At 44.3% G+C, this 22,482-nt stretch overlaps 1 protein-coding gene across 1 annotated transcript in view; it reads left to right on the forward strand.

Moving 5' to 3' along the window:
- The window catches only part of PRORP (protein only RNase P catalytic subunit), an 87,173-nt gene extending 74,365 nt beyond the window's left edge, over positions 1-12,808 (forward strand). The window contains exons 6-8 of the mRNA XM_024195999.3: positions 7,044-7,192; positions 9,572-9,767; positions 12,369-12,808. Coding sequence (XP_024051767.2) covers positions 7,044-7,192; positions 9,572-9,767; positions 12,369-12,497 — 474 coding nt within the window. The 3' untranslated portion in view covers positions 12,498-12,808. The remainder of the gene's footprint in view (positions 1-7,043; positions 7,193-9,571; positions 9,768-12,368) is intronic.
- Positions 12,809-22,482: the final 9,674 nt, after the last annotated feature.

The raw sequence follows: 22,482 nt of genomic DNA on the forward strand, positions 1-22,482 counted from the left end.
AAAAAAATGTCCAAGTCTAAAATTAGACACAAAGTACCCTTTAGTAAAGTAGCATCAAGAACAGGAGTGTTCAGGAGGAATCATGTTTTTTTAAATAGCAAAAATGCATTATTCTAGGGTTCAGGCAACATTTTAGTTTGTATGAATAAAAGTTAATATTAATGGAATGTGAAGCGGGGCGCTATTGTGAATGAAGGATTTTTAATCACTCTTCTTATGGTAATTCCACTTAATTTTCTTCATATTTTAGTTAACTGTTAGTTTTTCCATTGCAAAACTGAAGCAATTTAATACTCACACCTCCAAAATGTTTCCCCAAACACTTTAACTTTGTTTTCCTTATTCAGTGGAAGTAACTTCCACTTTAAAGTACAGAATCACTGGTGCCACTAAGATATGAGCTGTGTTCTGTGGGAGCAGAAAGTCCAAATGACTAGCATTTACAATCTAGTCATGTTCTTTATGATTTTTAAACACTTAAAGGCAGGGATCTAGCTTCCCTAAGCCTTGTATACATTCGGGTATAGCCCCAATTCAACAGTCTTTGGCCATTGCTGACCCCTAAGTGTAAACATGGACTTGGAAGGGTTTGCTCTGATTGAGTTTATCAAGTTTTACTCCTACTTCAAGCATGAGCAAACCCCAATACATTCCATCATCGCAAATGTTGACACACTAAGGCCTTGTCTATACTACTGGGGTATGTCGACCTAAGTTACGCTACTCCAGCTACGTGAATAACGTAGCTGGAGTTGACGTAGCTTAGGTCGACTTACTGCAGTGTCTACACCGCGCTGCATTGATGGGTAATGCTCTCCCATCGACTTACCTTACTCCTCTCATTCCAGTGGAGTACTGGAGTTGACCGGCGAGCACTCTGCAGTCAATTTAGCGGGTCTTCACTAGAGCCACTAAATCGGACCCCGCTGCATCGATCGCAGCAGCATCTATCCTCGGTTAGTGTAGTCATGGCCTTAGAGGCAGCACCGGAGTAGCTATCCTGATTGCTGAATTGAGGCCATATGTAGACTGGTCTTAGCACTGCCCCTTCTTTGGTGCCTCATTGTGATTACTGAAATCAGTTGAGGCACTCTTCCTGTCAGCCGGGGCGGCGAGTTGTATAGGCCTGTGGTGCCCGTGCTCCACCAATATGAGAGCATGGGGGCCCAGCTCCACCAAAGTTCGGGGCTGGGTCTCTCCACCGGCAGCTCAAAAGGGCTAAGGCGGCTTCCTGCCTGCCTGCTCTGCTTTCGGAAGTGACCGGTATGTCCCTGCGCCCCCTGGGGGGGAGCATGTCTCCACACGCTGCCGCCACCCCAAGTTGCAGCCAATGGGAGCTGCAGGGGCAGTGCCTGTGGGCAGCGGCACATGGAGACCTCTCCAGCCCCCCGCCTAGGAGCTTCTGCCAGAGGGGTGTGCGGGTCGCTTTCGGGAGCCGCCCGAGGTCAGCGCTGCACCCCTCACCGTCTCCCACACCTCTGCCCCAGCCCAGACTCTGCACGCTGCACCCAAACTCCCTCCCAGAGCTCGCCCCCTGCATCGCTTCCTGCACCCCAACCCCCTTCCCCAGCCTGCACCGTGCACCCTAACTCCCTCCCAGAGCCCGTCCCCTGCACCCCCTCCTGAACTCCAACCCCCTTCCCCAGCCTGCACCCCACAGCCTAACTCCCTCCCAGAGCCTGTCCCCCGCATCCCCTCCTGCACCCCAACCCTCTGCCCCAGCCCAGACCCTGCACTCAAACTCCTTCCCAGAGCCTGCCCCCTGCCCCCAATCCCCTAACCCCCAATCCCCTGCCCCAGCCCAGACCCCACACCCTAACTCTGTCCCAGAGCCCATCCCCTGCTCCCCATCCTGCACCCCTACCCCAGCCTAGAGCCTGCACCCAAACTCCCTTTCAGAGCCCAACCCTTCCCCCGTCCTGCATCCAAACTCCCCCCCAGAGCCTTAAGCAGCGTGTGTGTGGGGGGGGGGGGGCAGAACTTGGACCCGTTCTGGGCACCACCAAAAATTATACAAACCTGCCACACCTGCCTGTCAGCCCTTAGTTTTGAACTTGGTGGGGGGATCTGGTAGCTGGAAGTACTCCGTGGAGAGTCTAAAATTTTTCTGAAATTTTTCTGGTCACCTCTTTTCAGCCAATCCCCTCCTAATCCATCAGAGTCCAATTTACATGGCTTAAGGGAACAGTGCAAAGCCATGTACCTTTCCAGTCTAGCTTTCACATAATTATTGATGCTTCAGCCAGGAAGATCCAATAAGGATCAAAAGGGTGGGATTTTCCACTCTTTGAAGATTGTACATGTGTTTATATTTTAAAATTTTAAATTTTGTACAGTGGCTAGATGCTGCAGTGGTGAGCATCAAATCTACAAATAACACAAGACCCTAAAGTCCAACAAATTAGTTTATCATAATCCCAAAATACTGCATCAAATCTTGGTCTTTCCTCATATAACGTCTCAACAAAGGCAGAGTAAGGACTTTGTGTAAGGTAGAGAGGTGGAATAAACTGAGAAAAAAGCTCAGGATTTGGGTTTTTTTCAAAGAGATATAAAAAAGTATGCCAAGTATTACTTTTACTGTTAAGCAGGGAGACAAAAAACTGTAGCCACCCCTCTCCAGTACCAGATAAATGCCAACACCTTTGTAGTTTCATTTTGGGGTCAGAAACAAAGATGATCATCAATCAGTCAGGATGCTTCAGTTTACAGGGGAAACTCCAGGGAACAGGAGAAGACAAATGTGACCTACAAAGGGTTTTTAAAATGGTCTTTTGCTCCTCATGATGTATAAAGAAGACCTGAAAGTTGGGTGTTTGGGTTTAGGGATTTTTTTGGAGGGGAGGGATGTTGAAGGGGGTTGATGGAGAAAATTTAAAAAAATGATTTTTTCATTAAAGTCTGGTCTTGTTTTTTCAGGAAGCCTGTGTGAATGAGTAGAGAAAGTAGGATTATGACATCCCCTTGATACCAAGCAGGGTGAACCCTGGATAAGTACAAGGAGAATTTTTTTATTCAGACTGCAAAAGGGGTTGTCTGCACAAGTTAAAGTGGTGCAAACTCCTGCGTAGACACTTATTTCACTTTGAATGCCTTTTCTGAGTTTAGTTGAACCTGTTTCTCATTGACCGAGGGCTGGTCTACAGACAAACTTACACCGAAATAACTAAATTTGTTGTAGTTTGCACCTTTTGTTATTTTGGTGCAAGTTCTGTGTGTGAACACTCTGATTTCAGAGTAAAAGTAAATTTACTTTTAAATACTCTAAATTTACATGTGCAAGCTAAGCCAACATAACTTAGGTTTAAACTGTTATAAGTGTGTCTGATATAACTCAATCAGTTTAAAATTACACTTTTATTTAAACCAGTAGAGCAGGCCTAAATTTAAGTGAGAAAGGAATTGACTTATGCTAAATCAAAATAAGACACTTGTATTTCAAAATAAGAATGTCCATACATAAACTTTTGAAACAAAATATTAGAAGATGTTAATTAAAACCAGTTTAGTTATTTGGGTGGCAGTTTGTGCGTGGACCAGCCTTAAGATTTGATAGTCTTAAGGCAAAAAACAAGCTCGGGGGGGAAATCAAACAACTCCACGCCCCAGCCTTTCAGTCATCTTGTACATTTAAAAAAAAAAAAAAAAGGCAAAAAGAAAGCACAAGTCCATTTCCTTTTTCTCTTCAGGTCACTTTTAAGAATAAGCTAGTTACATCAACTATAGAATCGCTACGGTACCACTATCAAAAATGGAAAATTTGCTGTCTAGGATTACTCAGAAAATCTCTCTGCCATTCTCAGCCCACTGTATGAGGCTTTACCCAAAGTCAGACTTCATTTCCTGAAAGCCATTGCATGCAGTTAATTCTACCACGTGGAAATAGTTTGAACACAATGTTTTATTAAAGCAATATAGTCTTGCCCTGAAGAATTCATTATTTTAAAAAAAGGTTTTTGTGCATAATTAAAAGGCTTTGTGAACTGGTTAGTTAGGTGGGATTATGGTAAATAGGCATTTGAGTGGAAATGATGTAAATGGCAAAAAGAAGAGTCGTGTCTTCCTTAAACTTTTGGCCTAAAATTTAAAAATTTCAAGTAGTATAAATCAGTACATTGGAGTAGCATTGACTTACAGCAGCTTAGGATCTGGCCCTACATGTTGTAACAATCAATTTTTAGAAAACCACCAAAAATATTTCCATTAAGATTTTTAATTTCTGTGGAAACAGTTTTAAGAAACCAAACATATTCTCCTTCAGTGTTTGCATCCCAAACATTGCAGCACCTGGCCCGCGCAGGAGAACCTGCGAGTGAAAGTGACTATAAAAAAGTGAAACGGACCAATCAATTATCCCTGTACAGTTGAGATATGCAAAAAGTAAACAACATAAATAGTGAGAAAATATAATTGAACTTTAAAATTATTTCAGCTCTAATGTGTTATTAAGAACATAGATAAGGAAATTTGTTATTTAAAAATATATATAATCTGACAGGTTTCAGAGTGGTAGCCATGTTAGTCTGTATCCGCAAAAGGAACGAGGAGTACTTGTGGCACCTTAGAGACTAACAAATTTATTTGAGCATAAACTTTCGTGTGCTAAAACCCACTTCATCGGATGCATGCAGACGAAAATACAGTAGGAAGGTATATATACACAGAACATGAAAAAATGGGTGTTGCCATACCAACTATAACGAGAGTAATCAATTAAGGTGGGCTATTATCAGCAGAAGAAAAAAAACTTTTGTAGTGATAATCAGGATTGCCCATTTCCAACAGTTGACAAGAAGGAGTGAGTAACAGTAGGGGGGAAAAATTAGCATGAGGAAATAGTTTTTACTTTGTGTAATGACCCATCCATTCCCAGTCTTTATTCAAGCCTAATTTAATGGTGTCCAGTTTGCAAATTAATTCCAGTTTCTCGTTGGAGTCTGTTTTTGAAGTTTTTTTGTTGGAGTATTGCGACTTTGAGGTCTGTAATTGAGTGACCAGGGAGGTTGAAGTGTTCTCCGACTGGTTTTTGAATGTCATAATTCTTGACGTCTGATTTGTGTCCATTTATTCTTTTGCGTAGAGACTTTCCGGTTTGGCCAATGTACATGGCAGAGGGGCATTGCTGTCACATGATGGCATATATCACATCGGTAGATGTGCAGGTGAACGAGCCTCTGATAGTGTGGCTGATGTGATTAGGACCTATGATGGTGTCCCCTGAATAGATATGTGGACAGAGTTGGCAACAGGCTTTGTTGGACGAGAGCTGAGGAATCATTGTTCTAAGTCAGCCGTAAACCCAGGAACCTATCCTTGCAACAAAGAGAGAGAGAGAGAGCCTGTCAGACAACTTACTTTATCGGCCATTTTATAGGCTAAAACCATATTGTTTAGTTATTGTCTAGCCATATTATGAGCTATTTCTTTCAAGCAGAGGAAAGTAGACCCCATGTATGTAAAGAAATGTTGGATGTCTAGCATGATTTTCTGCAAATGGCAGCCAACTCTGTCAGTCACTAGTAAACTCCAGTGCTCCGCTCCAGCACCGAGACCACCTAGGCCCATCTTTAAATTTGGGCTTGTCTACACTTACAGAGCTGCATCAGTGCAGCTGTGCTACTGTAGCGCTTAGTGAAGACACTACCTATGCCAATGGGAGAGCTTCACCCGATGGCGTAGGTAGTCCACCTCCCCGAGATGCGGTAGCTATGGCAATGGGAGAATATAGACATAGCACTGTCTACACCAGGAGTTAGGTTGGTATAACTGCATCACTCAGGGGTGTGGGTACCAACACAGTTATATTGACATAAGTTTGTAGTCTAGACCAGGGCTCAGTGTACAGAGCCTTCACCCCCATCGTTCCAGTATTAGAGCAGCAGCAGCTAGGAGAGCCAGCAGACAATAAACCATAAAACATTTTTGGCTCCCTTTCCCACTTCTATGGCTACTAAGTGAATCCTGTCTTGTTCCTATGGCAAAGGAGCCTGTTGAAGACAGTCACAAAGAGGAGGAGAGGGTGGGAGAAGGGGCAGGGGAGAGGGCTAGGGAGTCAGCAGTGATAGAGGAAAAAATACTAACAGACTATGGAGGCAATAGCAATAAAGAATTAGGGAGCTCTCTTTCCTAAAGCATTTGTGTGTATAGTCCCCAGGCAATGTGCTGCAATCTCAGGAACTAATTTTTCTCCTTTTTTGGGCAATATGGTAATGCTATTAATTTGCAGTCGATCCATATGTGTGTTCAGTGTACTTAGAGGGTTAGGTTCTCCACCCTGTCCGATCTCTGCCTGGGTGCAATGGAGAGGGAAGGCCACAGGGAGCCAGTTGTGGCTCCCTGATCCTCAGTGACCTGGCCCCAGCACAAGTTAGAATGGCACAGGTGTACCATTTGCACCTTTGGTGTATGGTCCCTCAGTGGAGAATCTGACATAGTGGTGACTTTTACCAGCCTGGAATATTGATTCATGCATTGGTTGATACTGGTCTTAATGATGCTTTCATCAACCCCTTCATACTTTTATAGTCTCTCTTCCTCTGTTAGAGTAGTACCGATCAATTATACTTTTGCAACCACTACAGTAGGTGGTGCTACTGGAGCAGCACAGGCTAAACAATCAAGCCTTCCTCACTTCCTTGACTAAGCTCAAGGGCTTCACCTCCGCACCATTCCCAGTGTGAGAATCCCAAGGTGATTCAAGTCTTCCATTTGACTCTTACCTGTTGAGCTGTCCAGAGAGCTCTGCATCAATTCCCATGTATTAATTACAAGAATGTTGCGAAAGTTTAAAGCAGTTAATAACAGTACATTTTTCTTTTTGTGTATGTGTTTGATAATTGACACTTTTTAACAGGTTAGTTAATTTTTTTATACTTAAAAATGAGAGTTTCCTACCTACTGCTGACCCTAGGAAAGATTCCTGGGAGACTGTCCAGGAAATGATAGGAATCCCTTGACTAAAGACATAGAGAAGAAAATATATTTCCTGTCATTCTTGTTTTTACAGCTAAAACAGTTTGTGCTTTTGCTTTTGTTTCCTGCAGCTACTTGATGTTGTCTTCCACCTGGCACAGCAGAATGTGCGGTTGCTCGTGCTGGGCCGCAAACACATGCTGACTGGATCTCATAGCTGGAAAAGGCACATGGTGGCTGCTATGCAGAAGAAAGCAGACTTCTTCTTTGCTGAAAATGTGTAAGTATTGATGAAGATGATTCAATTTACTGGCAGTCAAAACTAGATTCATTTTTATATTTAATTACTTAAACCAGCTAATTTTGTGACTTACTACAATACTATTTATTATTAAGCACTGACAGTGCTCAGCCCTATACATGCAAAAGAGAACAACATATTCCTTGCTCCATGGAGTTTACAGTCTAAATAGACAGAGAAAACAGATTAAAAATTGTGCTAAAATACAGAGCTCTAATAATGTAGAGTCTTAGGGTATGTCTGTACTGAAATAAAAGACCCGCAGCCCAGGTCAGCCGGCTTGGGCTGTGGGGCAAAAAATTGCTGTGTAGATATTCCGGCCTAGGTTTGAGCCCAGGCCCTGGGACCCTCACCCCTCATGGGGTCCCAAAGCTCAGGTTCCAGCCTGAGCCTGAATGTCTGCACAGCAATTTTACAGCCACACAGTCCGAGCGCTGTGTGCCCAAGTCAGTTGACTTGGGCCAGCCGTGGGTGTTTGAGTGCTGTGTAGATGTACGCATATTGACACCTATATGGATCATCAGCAGGGTAGGAACCTTTAGATCCACAGGTAGACCTCTGCCAATTGAGCTAACAGATTAACTGATAGTATAGATTGTCATCCTATATGTCAGTGGTTTTCAACCTTTTTCATTTGCGGATCCCTAAAAAATTTCGAATGGTGGTACGGACCCCTTTGGAAATCTTAGACATAGTCTGTGGACCACCAGGGGTCCACGGACCACAGGTTGAAAACCACTGCTCTATGTGGACCAGTACTAGAAGGGGATGAGACGCACATTTTGCCAAATATTTCTTGACAGCAGAGAAATGTTGAGAGTAGGGAACCTTGAGTTCTACTCCAGGTTCTGGAAAGGGAAGTGTTTTTGAAAAATCTTAGTTCACACATGCTCAGTAGAGACTTGTTAGAGTTTGGCAGCTAAGAGTAGATGGAATCTACAGAGAATTTAGCTAAGATTTTTCAGAAGCTCATAACTTGGGCAAATGGGGTTGTTTTTCATGGGAACAGGAAAAGGCACAAAGATTCCCCCGTCCATCATGCTGAATTTAAGTCCCTGCTCCAGTTTGGATGTGCTAGAGAGCTTCTCGGCAAAACGGTTGTAATAATTTTTAACATGGGCAAAACTGCATTTTTTCTTAATCTTCTCAGAAGGAGATAAACCAATTTTGCTGAAACTTTAAAAAAAAACAAAACAAAAAACAAGCAAACAAAAAAACCACGCTATCCAGCCTGAGCAGAAACCCAGCATGGAAAATTTCAACCTGAATGGTTAAAGTCTGGCAAAGTTGTAAGCAACTGAAAACAGAATCTTGTAATGCACAGTGTTAACTATAGACACACCTGCTGGCTCCACCTATAATAAATATGCAGCATTTCTTCTGACTTACCTATTTTTAGATCCTTGGATGGAAAGTACTGTAGAATTGCAGAGCTGTTGTTATGTAATGGAGCTTTTCTCAGGGAGGGATACAAAGTTTAACAAAAAAATTAATGTCCCCTCCCCATCCCACATCTGTCTGATTTCAGTGAAGATGAAGTCAAGTATATTCTCTGAAAAAATCTTAGCGTTTCTTGGGAATGAACCCACCCACAAGTCTATGAATCAGAGTTACACTGTGCTATGCATGACACTAGAGCAGGGGTAGGCAACCTATGGCACACGTGGCGAAGGCAGCATGTGAGCTGATTTTCAGTGGCACTCACACTGCCCAGGTCCTGGCCACCAGTCCGGGGGGCTCTGCATTTTAATTTAATTTTAAATGAAGCTTCTTAAACATTTTAAAAACCTTTTACTTTACATACAACAATAGTTTAGTTATATATTATAGACTTATAGAAAGAGACCTTCTAAAAACGTTAAAATGTATTACTGGCACGCAAAACCTTAAATTAGAGTGAATAAGTGAAGACTCGGCACACCACTTCTGAAAGGTTGCTGACCCTTGCACTAGAGACACTACCAGATGCTCACATTAAATTATTGATCTATATGGACACAGTACAGTTTTGTGCAAGTGTGTGGGGCCCCTGAAGACACAATCTGAATGTTAGTGCTTCTTTTCACAGTAGCAGTTTATTGTTAAATCACATGGTAAGTTACCATTTTGTTACTTGCTGTGTTGTAGTGGGAAGGGAAAACGTTCTTTCTACTAGGCAACTAAATTTTAATTCCCTTCCGAACATTTGGATGCTTTGTGGTAAACAGGAAAAGTTCTTTGTTTTAACAGAGAGCTTAGTGGTGATGGGAATTTGCATTAATGATGATGAATAAAATTCAGCTGAATGCTTGATTCATTTCCTGCATCCTTTTAGTGCCCATGAGTGACGTCCATCTTTACTCTTTGTGGTTTATTTAGGTCAGAAGATGACCCTTTCCTATTATATGCCACTCTTCACTCAGGCAGTCATTGTAAGTTTCTTACTAGAGACCTCCTGCGAGATCATAAGGCTTGTCTTCCCGACAGTCTTACTCGGCATCTGTTCTTTAAGTGGCAGCGTGGACACCAAATGGTGCTTTCCCACTACTGGCCAGGAAAGAGAATAACATTTCAGGTAAGTTCTCTGCTCTCTTCAGAAAACCTACAGAACATACTCATTAAATGCATAAAATGTGAGCCACAACTAATAAAAAAATGTAGAAAAAATTCCTATTGAGGCCTAAGGGCAGAATTTGTATGGATGAGCACATAAGAGGCAGTGTGCTCAAAACTCCAGTTTCACTCTCAAAATAGCACTTTTGCTCACAAAGTGTGTGATTTGCCATTGTAGGCAAGAGGACTGATTAATAGACAAGAAAGTGACACTTCAAGGGCATAAACATCTGTTTACCTGTACAGTTACATGTTTGCCTTTACAGACCTTTTGGGTGAAATGTATCATAGGTGGACATACTTGAAAATTTTACCCTGAGGGTATGTCTACACTGCAATGTAAGTGCACCATTAGTGGGACTCGAGTCAGCTGACCCGTGTTAGGGACTCATGGGCTTGAGTGTCTACATTGTATTTTAACCCTTTGTTAAGACTTTTCTAACCTGTGCTCAAACATAGGGCTCTGGTGTCCACACTGCAGTGCGCAGACCCAAGTCAACCCTAGTAAAGTAAACTGTATCCCAGAATCCCTTGTGCCCCCCACCCTTGAAATGTCGCTGCTCTAGGCCTAGGACAATGGTGTACTGTGGGAAAACTTTACTGCCTGCCCTGCACATTGCCAGGAAGCAGCTCATTTTGCAAAAGTCTTGATCAGTTCGCTCTCCATTGCAAACCCAGGAGGCTCTCTGATAGCATACTTGCAGACCAGTGATCGGAAGAGAATGGGTTAATGGTGACCTCAGCTGCTGCCATTTGCAAAGGAGGGGTGGGTTATATTTCAATAGAGTGGATTGAAGATTCTTGGGATAGAGAGGGCTAAGGAGGTTGTCCTGTGGAATTGTGGGATACTTCCAGCTGACTCTCGGGACCTGAGTCAAATGGTGTCTACACTGCAAAGCAATAGGGCTTGAATCCTGGTTCCCAGCTCACCTTGAGCTCAAACCCTCCAGACCTGCAGGGTCCTGGGACCATGGGTCTGAGCCCCGGGTTAGTGCAATTGCAGTGTAAACGCAAGGGGGATTAGGCTTGAGCCTAGGCTCAAGACCGGGCTTACACTTAGAGCCCTTCATATCGGGCTTCCAAATTCTGCTTTTTCTTGCATCTGTTATAAGCATGAAAATAGATCATTCTCCTCTTCAATTCTTCCTTAAAGTGTGTATTTTTAATCCCAAAATAGAATGCATTTTTAATTCCTTTTTAAAGACGTGTTCACAGACAAATACAGGTATTCAGTGCAGCAATGTTCTAAACAGGTAGGTTCACAGATATGTATGGTGCAATAAAGAGATACATTATATTAGTCAGGTATGCAATCAGTATACAGCTAAATGAGTGACGACCTGAGCATAGTATGCGTAGTTTTGGCTGGAGGAAGTCACTTGCTGTTTCCTTGGCGAGACCAATAATAGAATACTGCATACAGTTATGGTGTCTACAGTTTAAAAATAATGTTGAAAAATTGGTGAGAATGCAGTAAAGAGCCACAAAACAAATTCAAGGGCTGGAGAAAATGCCTCTCATTGAGAGAATTAAAAAGCTTAATCTGTTTAGTTTATCAAAAGAAGAGTGAGAGGTGACTTGATTACAGTATGTAAGTAGCTTCACAGACAGAAAATACCAACTACTAAAGTGCTCTTTAATCTAGCAGAGATAGGCATAATTAGAACCAAGGACTGAAGTTAAAACGGGACAATTCAACTTAGAAATAAGGAACACATTTTTAAACAGTTAGGGTTGATTAACCATTGGAACAAACTACTAAGGAAATTGGTGGATTCTCTATCTCAGGGGTTGGCAACCTTCAGCACGCGGCCCATCAGGGTAATACGCTGGCAGGCCACGAGACATTTTGTTTACATTGACCGTATGGAGGCACGGCCCCCCACAGCTCCCAGTGGCCATGGTTCGCCACTTTCTGCAGCTCTCGTTGGCCGGGAACAGCGAACCACAGCCACTGGGAGCTGCGGGGGGCCATGCCTGCAGACAGTCAATGTAAACAAAATGTCTTGCAGCCCGCCAGCGGATTACCCTGATGGGCCACATGCCGAAGGTTGCCGACCCGTTTTCTATCTCTTGATGTCTTCATATCAAGATCAAATATTTAAAGGTACACAAACCAGAAAGATTCTGTGTAGAGAAAAAATATTGAGAAGATGAGTCATGGTCCAATGAAAAAGATCAAGTAAACAGTAGAAATCTTGAAGTCAACAAAGAGATTCCTGTGGTGGTGCTTTTTGAGTTCAGCAGAATATAGATAAAGAAGAATACTAGGACTCTGTTAACATTTTGTATATTTATATTAACTGGGATTTATACACGTCTTAGGTGGGTTGGGTGCCAGGTTTATGAACAGAAATATCCAGTGTTCCTTGCAGTCAGACTACCTATCTATTTACTTTAACATGCTCTGTTTTTGTGTTTGCTGTTCTGCAAAACCATCCAACAGCTTTCCACTGATACTCCTGAGAAAGGGCAGGAAATGTTTGCTAGTCATTACAACATTTTTATTTTTTTTCCATTGAGCAAAGTCAATATAACATTTTTTTCTTGTCTTTACCCACAGCCTATTCTCACTTACGACACAGTGGTACAGACTACTGGTGACACTTGGCATATTCCCTATGATGACCAGCTGGTGGAAAGATATTCCTATGAAGTGCCAACAAAATGGCTTTGCCTTCAACGGAAATAATAAAGAATGCAGTTTTACAAACTAAAACTACAATTGTTTGCCACTGTTGCTAACAGCCAGAATCCAGTGATCATGCACAGTCATGGGATTAATACACCAAATATGAATCCTGCAGCTGACTAAATGTTCAGTAAACATAGTTCACCAAATTCATATCTGCTGTAACTCCATTGAAGTCAGAGTTCATTTTGCCCTGTAGTAAATAAGAGATTTGTTGGAGCACCATTTATTAAGATTTTATTGGGATGAGGTGATGAAGGGATTGAGCACTAGGATGGTCCATAGATCCTCCTAATAAATTTTAGCTTCTAAATTTCCAAAGATATAAAATAATAGTTTGTTTTTTACATAAAAATTGATCATATTAGGGACTTCACTGTGGGCAATAATATGACACAGCTGAATTTTGTATAGCCTCTCATAGAAACTTGAGTTAATTAGAAGACAGCAAAAGTGGTATAAATTACAGAAAAAGTGTTGTAAACCATTATCATTATTTATTAACTATTTGTATGACAGTTGTGAATCCTGTTTTTTCCATCTACCAGCCTTATACGAGAAAGTCAAATGGAAATGAAATATTTATCTTTGTGGAAGGATCTGAAGAAAAATTCACTGTCAAGTTTTGCAGTATAAGAAAGCTGATGGGCCTCTTACCAAATGAAGTAGCTCCCACCTGGGCCCTCACAAACAGCTTTCCAGCATGCAAGCCACACCCTGAATGTCTGTGTGTAACTGCAGCCTGCCATACACACTTACACTATGGCTTTCAACAGCCTTGGTTATACTGCAGGGTGTTGTCTAACTGCACTTCCCCAGTCTTAGATTTTCCACCAGAAATGTATGTCCTGTACTGCCCAGCCCTCTCCTGGACACTACAAGTTATATTAAGTCTGTTATTCCTTTAGCAGAATAATATGCCAACTTATTATTTCAAATAGTTATTCAGACACTTCAATTTAAATACACTGGATTAGATAAACAGTAAAACAAGTTTATTAACTACAAAGAGAGAGATTTTAAGTGAATACAAATAATGAGGCATAAAGGTCAGAAATGGTTACAAGAAAAATAAATATAAGATGTTTACTAATACCCAACTTCATAAACTATAGCAGATTCAAGCAAAGTTTCTCATTATATGCTTTCAGCAGTCTTACTGACCAAACCTTCCCCCAGAGTCCAACAAATGTTCCTTTGTCGCTTCAGGTGTAGTGAATACGATGGGTAGGGGGTGTTTGTACCTCCTTTTTATAGTTTCAGTCCCTCTCTTGAACAACATTTCTAGCTAGGCACCAGGAGACAAAAAGTCTATGAGGAAGGATGTTCCCTGCTACTTTTTCCTCACCTCTTTGAGCTTTCTTTGCTCCCTGCTTGATGACTCTGTTTACTACTTAAATGCAAATTAAGCAGAGCACTCATTCCTTTGTTTAGGACAGACTTATTTGTCAACTTCTGTTTGAACAGGGCTGTGGGATTTGGAACATGGGAAAATACATGTTTTATCAGCATGATACTGACCAGCAAATTGAGTCTTCAAATGATACCTTACAAGGCATACTTTGTACAAAGATTATTACAATATGTAGGGTGTTAACAAGGGATTCTGTTAGCTTGATCAGAATTTACCTAGCTGCTGTTTTGGCACATCACCTGCATACAATTTCTTCACACCCAACTGTGAACAAGTTTCTGAGGGATCTTGTCAGAGTTTTTCCTCCAATTAAAGAACCGCTCTTTTTGTGGGGGGCTTAACTTGGTTTTATCTGCCCCGATGGTCCCACCATTTGAACCCATTTTCTGAAAAATGCATTTTTAATTGCAGTCAGATCAGCGAGGACAGCTGGTGACATTCAGGACTGTATGGCAGACGCACCATATGTATTTTTTTATACAGACAAGGTATATCTCTGCACGGGCAAGTTGTCAAAAATTTCAGTCTCAACCAACATTTGGCTTTATTTTTCCCCAAGCCTTACTGTTCCAAAGGAGAGGCTAACTTCAGCATTTTATTGTCACGGAGTCCCCAGGTGATGCTCTGGAACTGCTCCCTACAGAGCCAGTCAGGACTCTGGTGAAGTCTCTTCTCTGTGAGCAGACTGTCTTCAGGGCAAGGAGCTCACACGGTTTCCACCTTCCTGGGTCTGACCTTTGGAGCATTCAGCATCCTCTGCCCTCCGTGCGTTTCCCACAGCGAGTCCGCCCTGGCGGGGTCCTGGGGAAGCCACAGGGTCCTGCACCCCCACTTCGCAGTCAGACGTGACTCTTAACCAGCCAGTAAAACAGAGGTTTATTAGATGACAGGAACATGGTCTAAAACAGAGCTTGTAGGTACAGAGAACAGGACCCCTCAGCCGGGTCCATCCTGGGGGGCAGCGAGCCAGACACCCACGTCTGCACTCACTCCTCGTCCCCAGCTAGCTCCAAAACTAACTCCCCCTCCAGCCCTTCCTCCTCTGGGCTTTGTTCCTTTCCCGGGCCAGGAGGTCACCTGATCTCTTTGTTCTCCAACACCTTTAGCTATCTCCTTGCAGGGGGGAAGGGCCCCGGCCATTAGTTGCCAGGAGATAGAGTGTCGGCCATTTATGTGCACTGGCCCTTTGCTCTGCAACAATCTCACCCCCTAGAGACTTAAGAAATGCATGGGGAAACTGAGGCACTCACACAGTATTCAGGGGAAACATTAAGAACAGCCCCACTTCGTCACATTTATTGCAAAGGACTAAGCCATTTAGACCCACCTTTATGGGGACTGTCTGCCCCAGTCTTTGCAGTTCACCCTCATTGAGTGACCTTAGCTGGCTCCACACTAGGAGACCAGTCACAGCGTCTAAGCCACAAACTCTTCACTTGATATCTATCCATAGAGATATTGCACCAGCTACAAGAGCCTTGGTCTACTTGGGACTGGATAATGACTTAACTTTTCACTGACTTTCGGAGGTGACAGTTCATATAAACAAATACAACTCCATGCTTTGACTACTTCCAGCAGGTTGGAATGGGTGGGATTCCAAAAAATTAATGTTAAAATAATAAATTTGGAGATACCAGTAAATGTCACAATTTGTTACTGAATATTTAAAGGGAAATCAAAGGAACTTAACTGAAATTAAATCTAAGGACCAAAATAAAATGATCTACCAGCAAAAGAGAATTTTCTTACAAAATGATTACTGGAAGCTTTGGGGCTGTACCACATAGTATACTTCTGAGGGAATTCTGTGCCAAAAAAAATAAAAATTCTGTGCACAGTATTTTACAATTCTGCAAATTGTATGTGTCAATAAATAAATGTGGAGGCTCCAGCATGGCAGTGGGGAGCACAGGCCACTGACTGCACGGAGACAGGCGATCACATGCAGCCCCTCTTCCCCAAGGACAGGGACTTGGTAATGAGGCTGCACTGGACCCTGACACAGTGCCAGGGCCAGGCCAGGCCTGCCCCAGAAACACCCTGGGTCCCTGCCCCTCTGCACCATGCATACTAGGTGTGGGTAGGCAGGTTCAACCCAGCAGGATCCAAGTGTGGAGGGGCTTAGTGTGGGGGAATCCAGGTGTGGGGTGAGAGGGTTCTGTGTGGGGAAATCTGGGTGTGGGTAGCTCAGTGGGGGATCTGGATTCACAGGGGCTCATTGAGGGGTTCTGGGTGCAGAGGCAATGGGACTCTGCAGGGGGTCCAGGTGAAGGTGGTTGGGGCCTGGTGTGGAGGGATGGGACTCGGTGGGGGCATTTGGGTGGGGGGGGGGGCTTAGCGGGGGGGGGGTTGGGTGCAACTGGTTGGGGCTCAGTGGGGTGGGAGTCTGGGTGCGGTGGCTTGTCGGGGTGGTCCAGGTGCAGGGGAGGGGAGGCTTATTGGAGTGGGGGTTCTATTGGCCTGCTTAACAGAGTAGCCCCAGCTGCTGCTGCTAAGGAGAAGCCATATACCAGGCTCCCCCGCCCCGCCCATTCCCCTATACCCTTTTCTTCCCCATCCCATCCCCCTTCCCCACTGCTTCTTCCCCTCCCCACTGTCCCCTGCCCCATCCCCTCCCTCTTCCTCTCCCCAATGTCACCTCCCCCATCCTCCTTCTCTCACTCCCACATTCCCCTGCCCTATCTCTCTCCCCTCTCTCCCACATCCCCCTCCCCCTGCCCTATCCCATCCCCTTTCCTTCCCCACTGCCTCTTCCTCCCACCCCACCCCACCCCACCTCCTTCCCCCATTTGCCCCACCCCTCCTTGCCCCACCGCAGGACTCTTATGAAGTTATTGTTAAGAACTTTTTATATGTAGGAAGGATGAAAGTCTCCATTGTTTAGACTCTAAACTTTAGAAGGCCAGCACAAGCCCCATGAGGAAGCTTGAACTGATTCTACTGTTCTTTAAATAGATTTTCAATCTCCAGGAATGTCCATTTATCATTCATTAGCACTAAGTGTATGCCTACATGGCAGCTGGGAAGTGTAATTCCCAGGGTGAGTGGACAGACACATGCTAGCTCTGCTCTAGAGCTAGCACCTAAAAGTAGCAGTGTGGCTGCAGGGACACAGATGGCTGCTTGGGCTAGTCCCCTGACTAACGGGTTAGGCGGCATTGTACTTAGGTGGTTAGCCTGAGCTGTTGCCTGTGCCACTGTGGCTACACTGCTATTTTTAGCTGCTAGCTTGAGCTGAGATTGGTAGTTCATTGCTGGCGATGTTGACAATGTTATCACAAATCTCATCCGTGGCTATGCATATGACTGAAGACCAAACCCTGATGTACAGAGTCACTGTACACTATGAGCATGGGAAGTCTGTATCCATGATGTTTGAAGATACAGCTCTATGGCACCTTTCATGTGCAGCCTGGAAACGATGTATAATATAATAGAACTAGGTGGAATATGTCTCTTTGGCGAAATGCTGCATGTTTGCATCTGCATTTTGGATCATGTTGTATATTTCATGCCTTTAAAAAAATTACTTTTTTGAATTTATTACAGGAGAACAAAAAGTGTCTCTGTGCATTAAAATACACTGCTCATTAAAATCCCGCTCAAAACTGATGCATGCTGATCTTGTCAGAGACCACCTGTGAGTCCTGTCCTGAGCCATTTGCTCAAGTTTGGGATTAATGCCAACCCATTGCAGACTGCTCTTCAGGCTGTCTTTGAAGTGCTTGTATGGACGACCAGGGGTGGTCAGTTATATGGGCTCGTGGTGCCCATGCTCCAGCAAATTCAGGGCCTGGGGGCCCAGCTCCACCAATGTTCGGGGCCGGGTGTCTCCTCGAGCCCCATCTGCCACCCCATGCGCCTCCCTTGGAGCATTCCCCATCCCCGCCTGCTGCCCCCGCACACCTCCCCCGGAGTGTCCCCCGGCCCTGCCTGCTGCTCCCACAGGCATCCCCCAGGTCCCTGCCTGCGCCCTGGGCAGCAAGCGGTTGCCTTGCCGCTCTGCGCTGTGCTCCCTCGCCGGCCACTGCCGGCTACAAAAGGGAGCGGTGCCGGCAGCAGGCTGAGGTGGCAGCGCAGTCGCTGCCTGTGGGGGGAGGAGGCACACACATTATGGCAGCCCTTCCCTGCCCCCCTGGCACCCACCACAGCGGAGGCGAGGAGGCTTCCTGGACCTCAGAGGGGCCTGGCCCCTAGGAGCGCATGCAGTGACAGTGCCGGGTGAGTGTGCTGCCGGGGTGGGGGGTGAGGGGGACCCCTCTCCCGGAGCTCGCTGCTGCTGGGGGGGAGAGGGCTGGGGGGACTGTGGAGTCCTGCCTGACTGCACCCCAACTCCTTATCCCCAGCTCTGCCCCATTCCAGACCCCTCACTCCCAGCCAGAGCCCTCACCCCCCGCACCCCAACCCTCTGCCCCAGCCCTGAGCCCCCTCCTGCACCATGAACCTCTCATCCCTGGCCCCACCTTGCAGCCCTTACCCCCACACCCCAACCCTCTGCCCTAGCCCTGCGCCTCTCCCACACCCCAAACCACTCATGCTCAGCCCCAGCTGGAGCCTTCATTTGATATGCCATCTATAGAGAGTTCATGGCTGAGAAACATACAGGAGAGATGTTAAAACTACTGCAGTATAGATCTTCAGTTTGGTAGAGAGATGGTCAGCCAAGGGCCTGGCTGGCTTTACTGATTCTGACGGCAATTTCCTTGTCAAGGGAACCCTCACTGGAGATGGTACTGCCCAGATACTTGAATTGATCTACATTTTTCAACTGTGTGCTTTGGATGGAGATGGCTGGTACTGGGGCATTGGCTAGCTTGAGCAGAGGTAGTGCATGCACATCTACCCAAAATGGGAATTGCATCTCCTAGGTCTGTGTAGACGTACCCTATATTAACTAAAAAAATCAGAGACAACAGCCTTCCTGTGTAGTTCTGATTTCCTGTGGCAGAGCATGTGATTGTTATAAGACTTTGAGAGAGATGATGAGGACTGGACTAAAAAAAAATCCATTTTATTTCTTGGCTGGTATTTTGATATAAAAGCATGGTGTGAAGTTTGTTAACATGCTGTATGGCCTGAGGCAACTGGTGGAGAGGCGCTCTGAATGGGGTATGTCATCCACCCTCTCATGCCCTTTGGTATTAGGTAGCTTTTTATTTTTTTATCCATCGTGGGTCTGAATGAGATATTGAATCTTTGATTCAAAATACTTGAGTATATAACCTACTGCCACAACTGCTTGGCAATCAGACTGAATATTCAGTAATTCTGTCCATTTCCCCTTCCAACTGCTTTTTCAAAAGGAACAAAAAGATTCTGGAAGCTATCTCCTTTAGCCCCATATATTTCCAATATTTGCATTGCTGTATTTATATTTTTTCTCTGTGTGCCTATGGAGTGGGTTACTTACTATAAGGCAGTGGTTCTCAAACTGTGGATCAGGACCCCAAAGTGGGTCACAACCCATTTTAATGGGGTCGCCGGGGCTGGCTTAGACTTGCTGGGGACAGGAGCCGGGACCCAAGTCCAAGCCTGAGGGTTTCAGCCCTAGGCGGCAGGGCTCAGGTTACAGGCCCCCTTCCTGGGACTGAAGCCCTTGGGCTTCAGATTTGGCCCCCAAGCCTGGGGCTGTGGGACTTTAGCTTTGCCTCCCCGCACTTGGGGTGATGGGGCTTGGGCAGGCTCAGGCTTTGGTTCCCCCCTCCTGGGGTCGTGTAGTAATTTTTGTTGTCAGAAGGGGGTCGCGGTGCAATGAAGTTTGAGAACCCCTACTATTGGGGAAAGTGCCAGTGTATTTTAATGCAGAGAGACTTTTTGTTCTCCTGTAATAAATTCAAAAAAGTAATTTTTTTAAAGGCATGAAATATACAACATGATCCAAAATGCAGATGCAAACATGCAGCATTTCGCCAAAGAGACATATTCCACCTAGTTCTATTATATTAAAAGGGAAATGGATATTGGAACATAGCTTTCCCAGCTCTTTTAATGACATAATTGCAAAATAAAATAATAATTCCCAGCAGGAGAAATCCAATGCCAACAGAGGATTATGTTCATGGCTTTATGGTGGGGAATTTCCCTCTGTACTAGATACTGATATAGAGAATCAGTCTTTCAAATGTCTTGCGGTATGATGATGCGGCTCTGGAAAAATATTGTCCAGAAATAAAAGCCCAAACTTCTATTCTGAGGTCAATAGATTTCCTTCTTTTAAAAGAGAACTTGACGGACATATTTTATTACAAAAACAAATTCTTTAAAAATATTATTTTGAGATGTAGTTTTTTATATGAAAGAGTTTTTTCTGAGACCAAATTTTCTGAAATTTTTGATGAATAATTTCTAAACATGTCAAATGTTTTTCAGTGTTCAGAAAATATTAGACTGCAGGGATGTTAGTTTGTGAGTGTATATCACAACTTAAGAGTTTTGTCACAATTTGGCAATAGTATTGGAACACAATTCACTCTCACCTTCACAGCAGGATCAAACCATGTTTTATTTACAACCATAGTTGCTAAGTTTTAAAAATGCAGTAATTTGTTCATAGTGTAGAGCAACTTAAAGCTATAATGATTTCTGATTGAGAAAAGCTCAACTGTAGTCCAAGTAAGCGACTATTTTCCTGTTGTTACCTAAATGTGTTTGGGATCAGGAAAGGGTAATAACATTGTTGCAATTTGTGCAAGTCTAAAGCTCTGTTTTAATTAAGCTAAGACAAGCCGTGGTGGTGTGTTTTTAAACCAATGGCAGAAACTACAGTGATCTCTAAAACTTCTTGCTTTTTCCTTTCTCTATTAAAGTGAAAAAAAAATCCAAAATGTATTGCCTTCGAGCAATACATTTTCTTTCTGCACGCATTGGATGCTGGGCATCCTACATTCCCTCTGAGCACATTTGCCTTGTCTATCCTCTTTATCTTCTGTCCATATTGTCTCCCCCTTCATACCCTTTCTGTTTGTTTTCCTTTGCTTTGAGTGCAAGGGATTTTGTTGTTCTTTTACTCCTCCTGGTTGGGTATTGATTCCCTGTCCCTCTCCCTTTCCTCACTCAAACAAGTACATCTGCCTTTTAGGGGAGGTTGGTCGGAGGTGGTGTAGTTTGATGCCCCTCTGGTCTGAGGGCTGAACTGAGCACCATCGGTACAAAAACACTAGGGTCACGGTAGCCTTTTTGATTAATCTTGTGAGGTGCTCAGATAATTCAGTGTGATTTTGTCTCTTGTGATTTTTGTCATGAGTTTTGCAATATTGGCTTTTCTTAAAGCCAGAGATCTTGAAGTCGGGAATTTACATAAGAATCTCAACTTTCATTTTGAAAAAGTTTCTAGCCCTCATAATTATGGAGTAAAGCTAGAAATTGTGACCTCTAAAGTCTCAAACATACAAAAAAGCCCAGAAAGCAAATAAAAAGAACCCATATATTATTTTTAAAATGTAAGATTTTTTAAACCAATCTTGACTTTTTAGGAACTTATCTAATGATTTTTGATTGCTTGGGCTAGATAATACTGCTTCAGAGACAGAGGCTGGGAATGTGTTAAAAATACATCTAAAAAACCCTTTCAAGGTCAAAGGTGTTTGGTGTATTTGGAGAAGCATCCTTTTTTCTTTTTTTTTTTTAAGGTGTCTTTTTTAAAGTAATAAGTGTAGCTGTAGCTATATTTGTGGTTACCACTGGGAGGGAGAAGAGGTGGTCTGTTTGCAAAGATCCAGCCACTCCTATAGTTAGAAGAGCATGTTCACAGGGGAAGTAGAATGGATCCAGGGTCATGCAACTTCCCAAACTGCTTTTCTCTGCCTTGGAAGGATCAACATCCCAACTTGGCCGAGGCCAGAGTTTTCCAAATTGTATACTGCTGGTTGTACATGAGTTTGTACATGTTCCATCCATCTGCTTCACACCAGTTCTTTTGGAAGGTGTAGGTGAACCAACATGTGAGAGCTACAAGCCTGATCTGTCACACGGTGCTCCCACAATGTAGGAACTGCATATTGGGGGTATCTGTGTGGCCACTCTATGAGTCTTCAATATGCAACAGGGGCTGGGTGGCAGCAATAAATTGCAATAGTGCAATCATCTCCTGAGTCTGAGGACAGCTGAATTTGTTGGCCCTCAGTTTCTCAGACAGCCTTGCCCATGTGAACACTGGTGTCCCACGCCTCACTGGTGAATTACATTATTAAACTTTTAAATATTGCAACTTTAGGGTTACCATATTTAAAAAATAAAAAGAGGACACTCCATGGGGCCCTAGCCCCGCCCCTTTCCCAACCCCGGCCCCAACTCCGCCCCTTCCCCAAAGTCCCCACCCTAACTCCGCACCCTCCTCTGAGCGCCCGCATTCCCCCTCCTCCCTCCCAGCCACGCGAAAAGGGCTGCCCGAGTGCTACCGGCTTCACGGTTTGCCAGGCAGCCCCCAGACCCTGCGCCCCCGGCTGGCGCTTCCCCAGCGCAGCTGGAGCCCAGGAGGGGAAGCGCCCAGCCAGGGGCGCAGGGTCTGGAGGCTGCCCGGCAAACCGTGAAGCCGGTAGCGCTCGGGCTTCGGGCAGCCCCCATGCCTCC

Source organism: Terrapene carolina, unplaced genomic scaffold (assembly GCF_002925995.2).
Source record: "Terrapene carolina triunguis isolate 2854851 unplaced genomic scaffold, T_m_triunguis-2.0 Scaffold96, whole genome shotgun sequence".
Classification (NCBI taxonomy): Eukaryota; Metazoa; Chordata; order Testudines; family Emydidae; genus Terrapene; species Terrapene triunguis.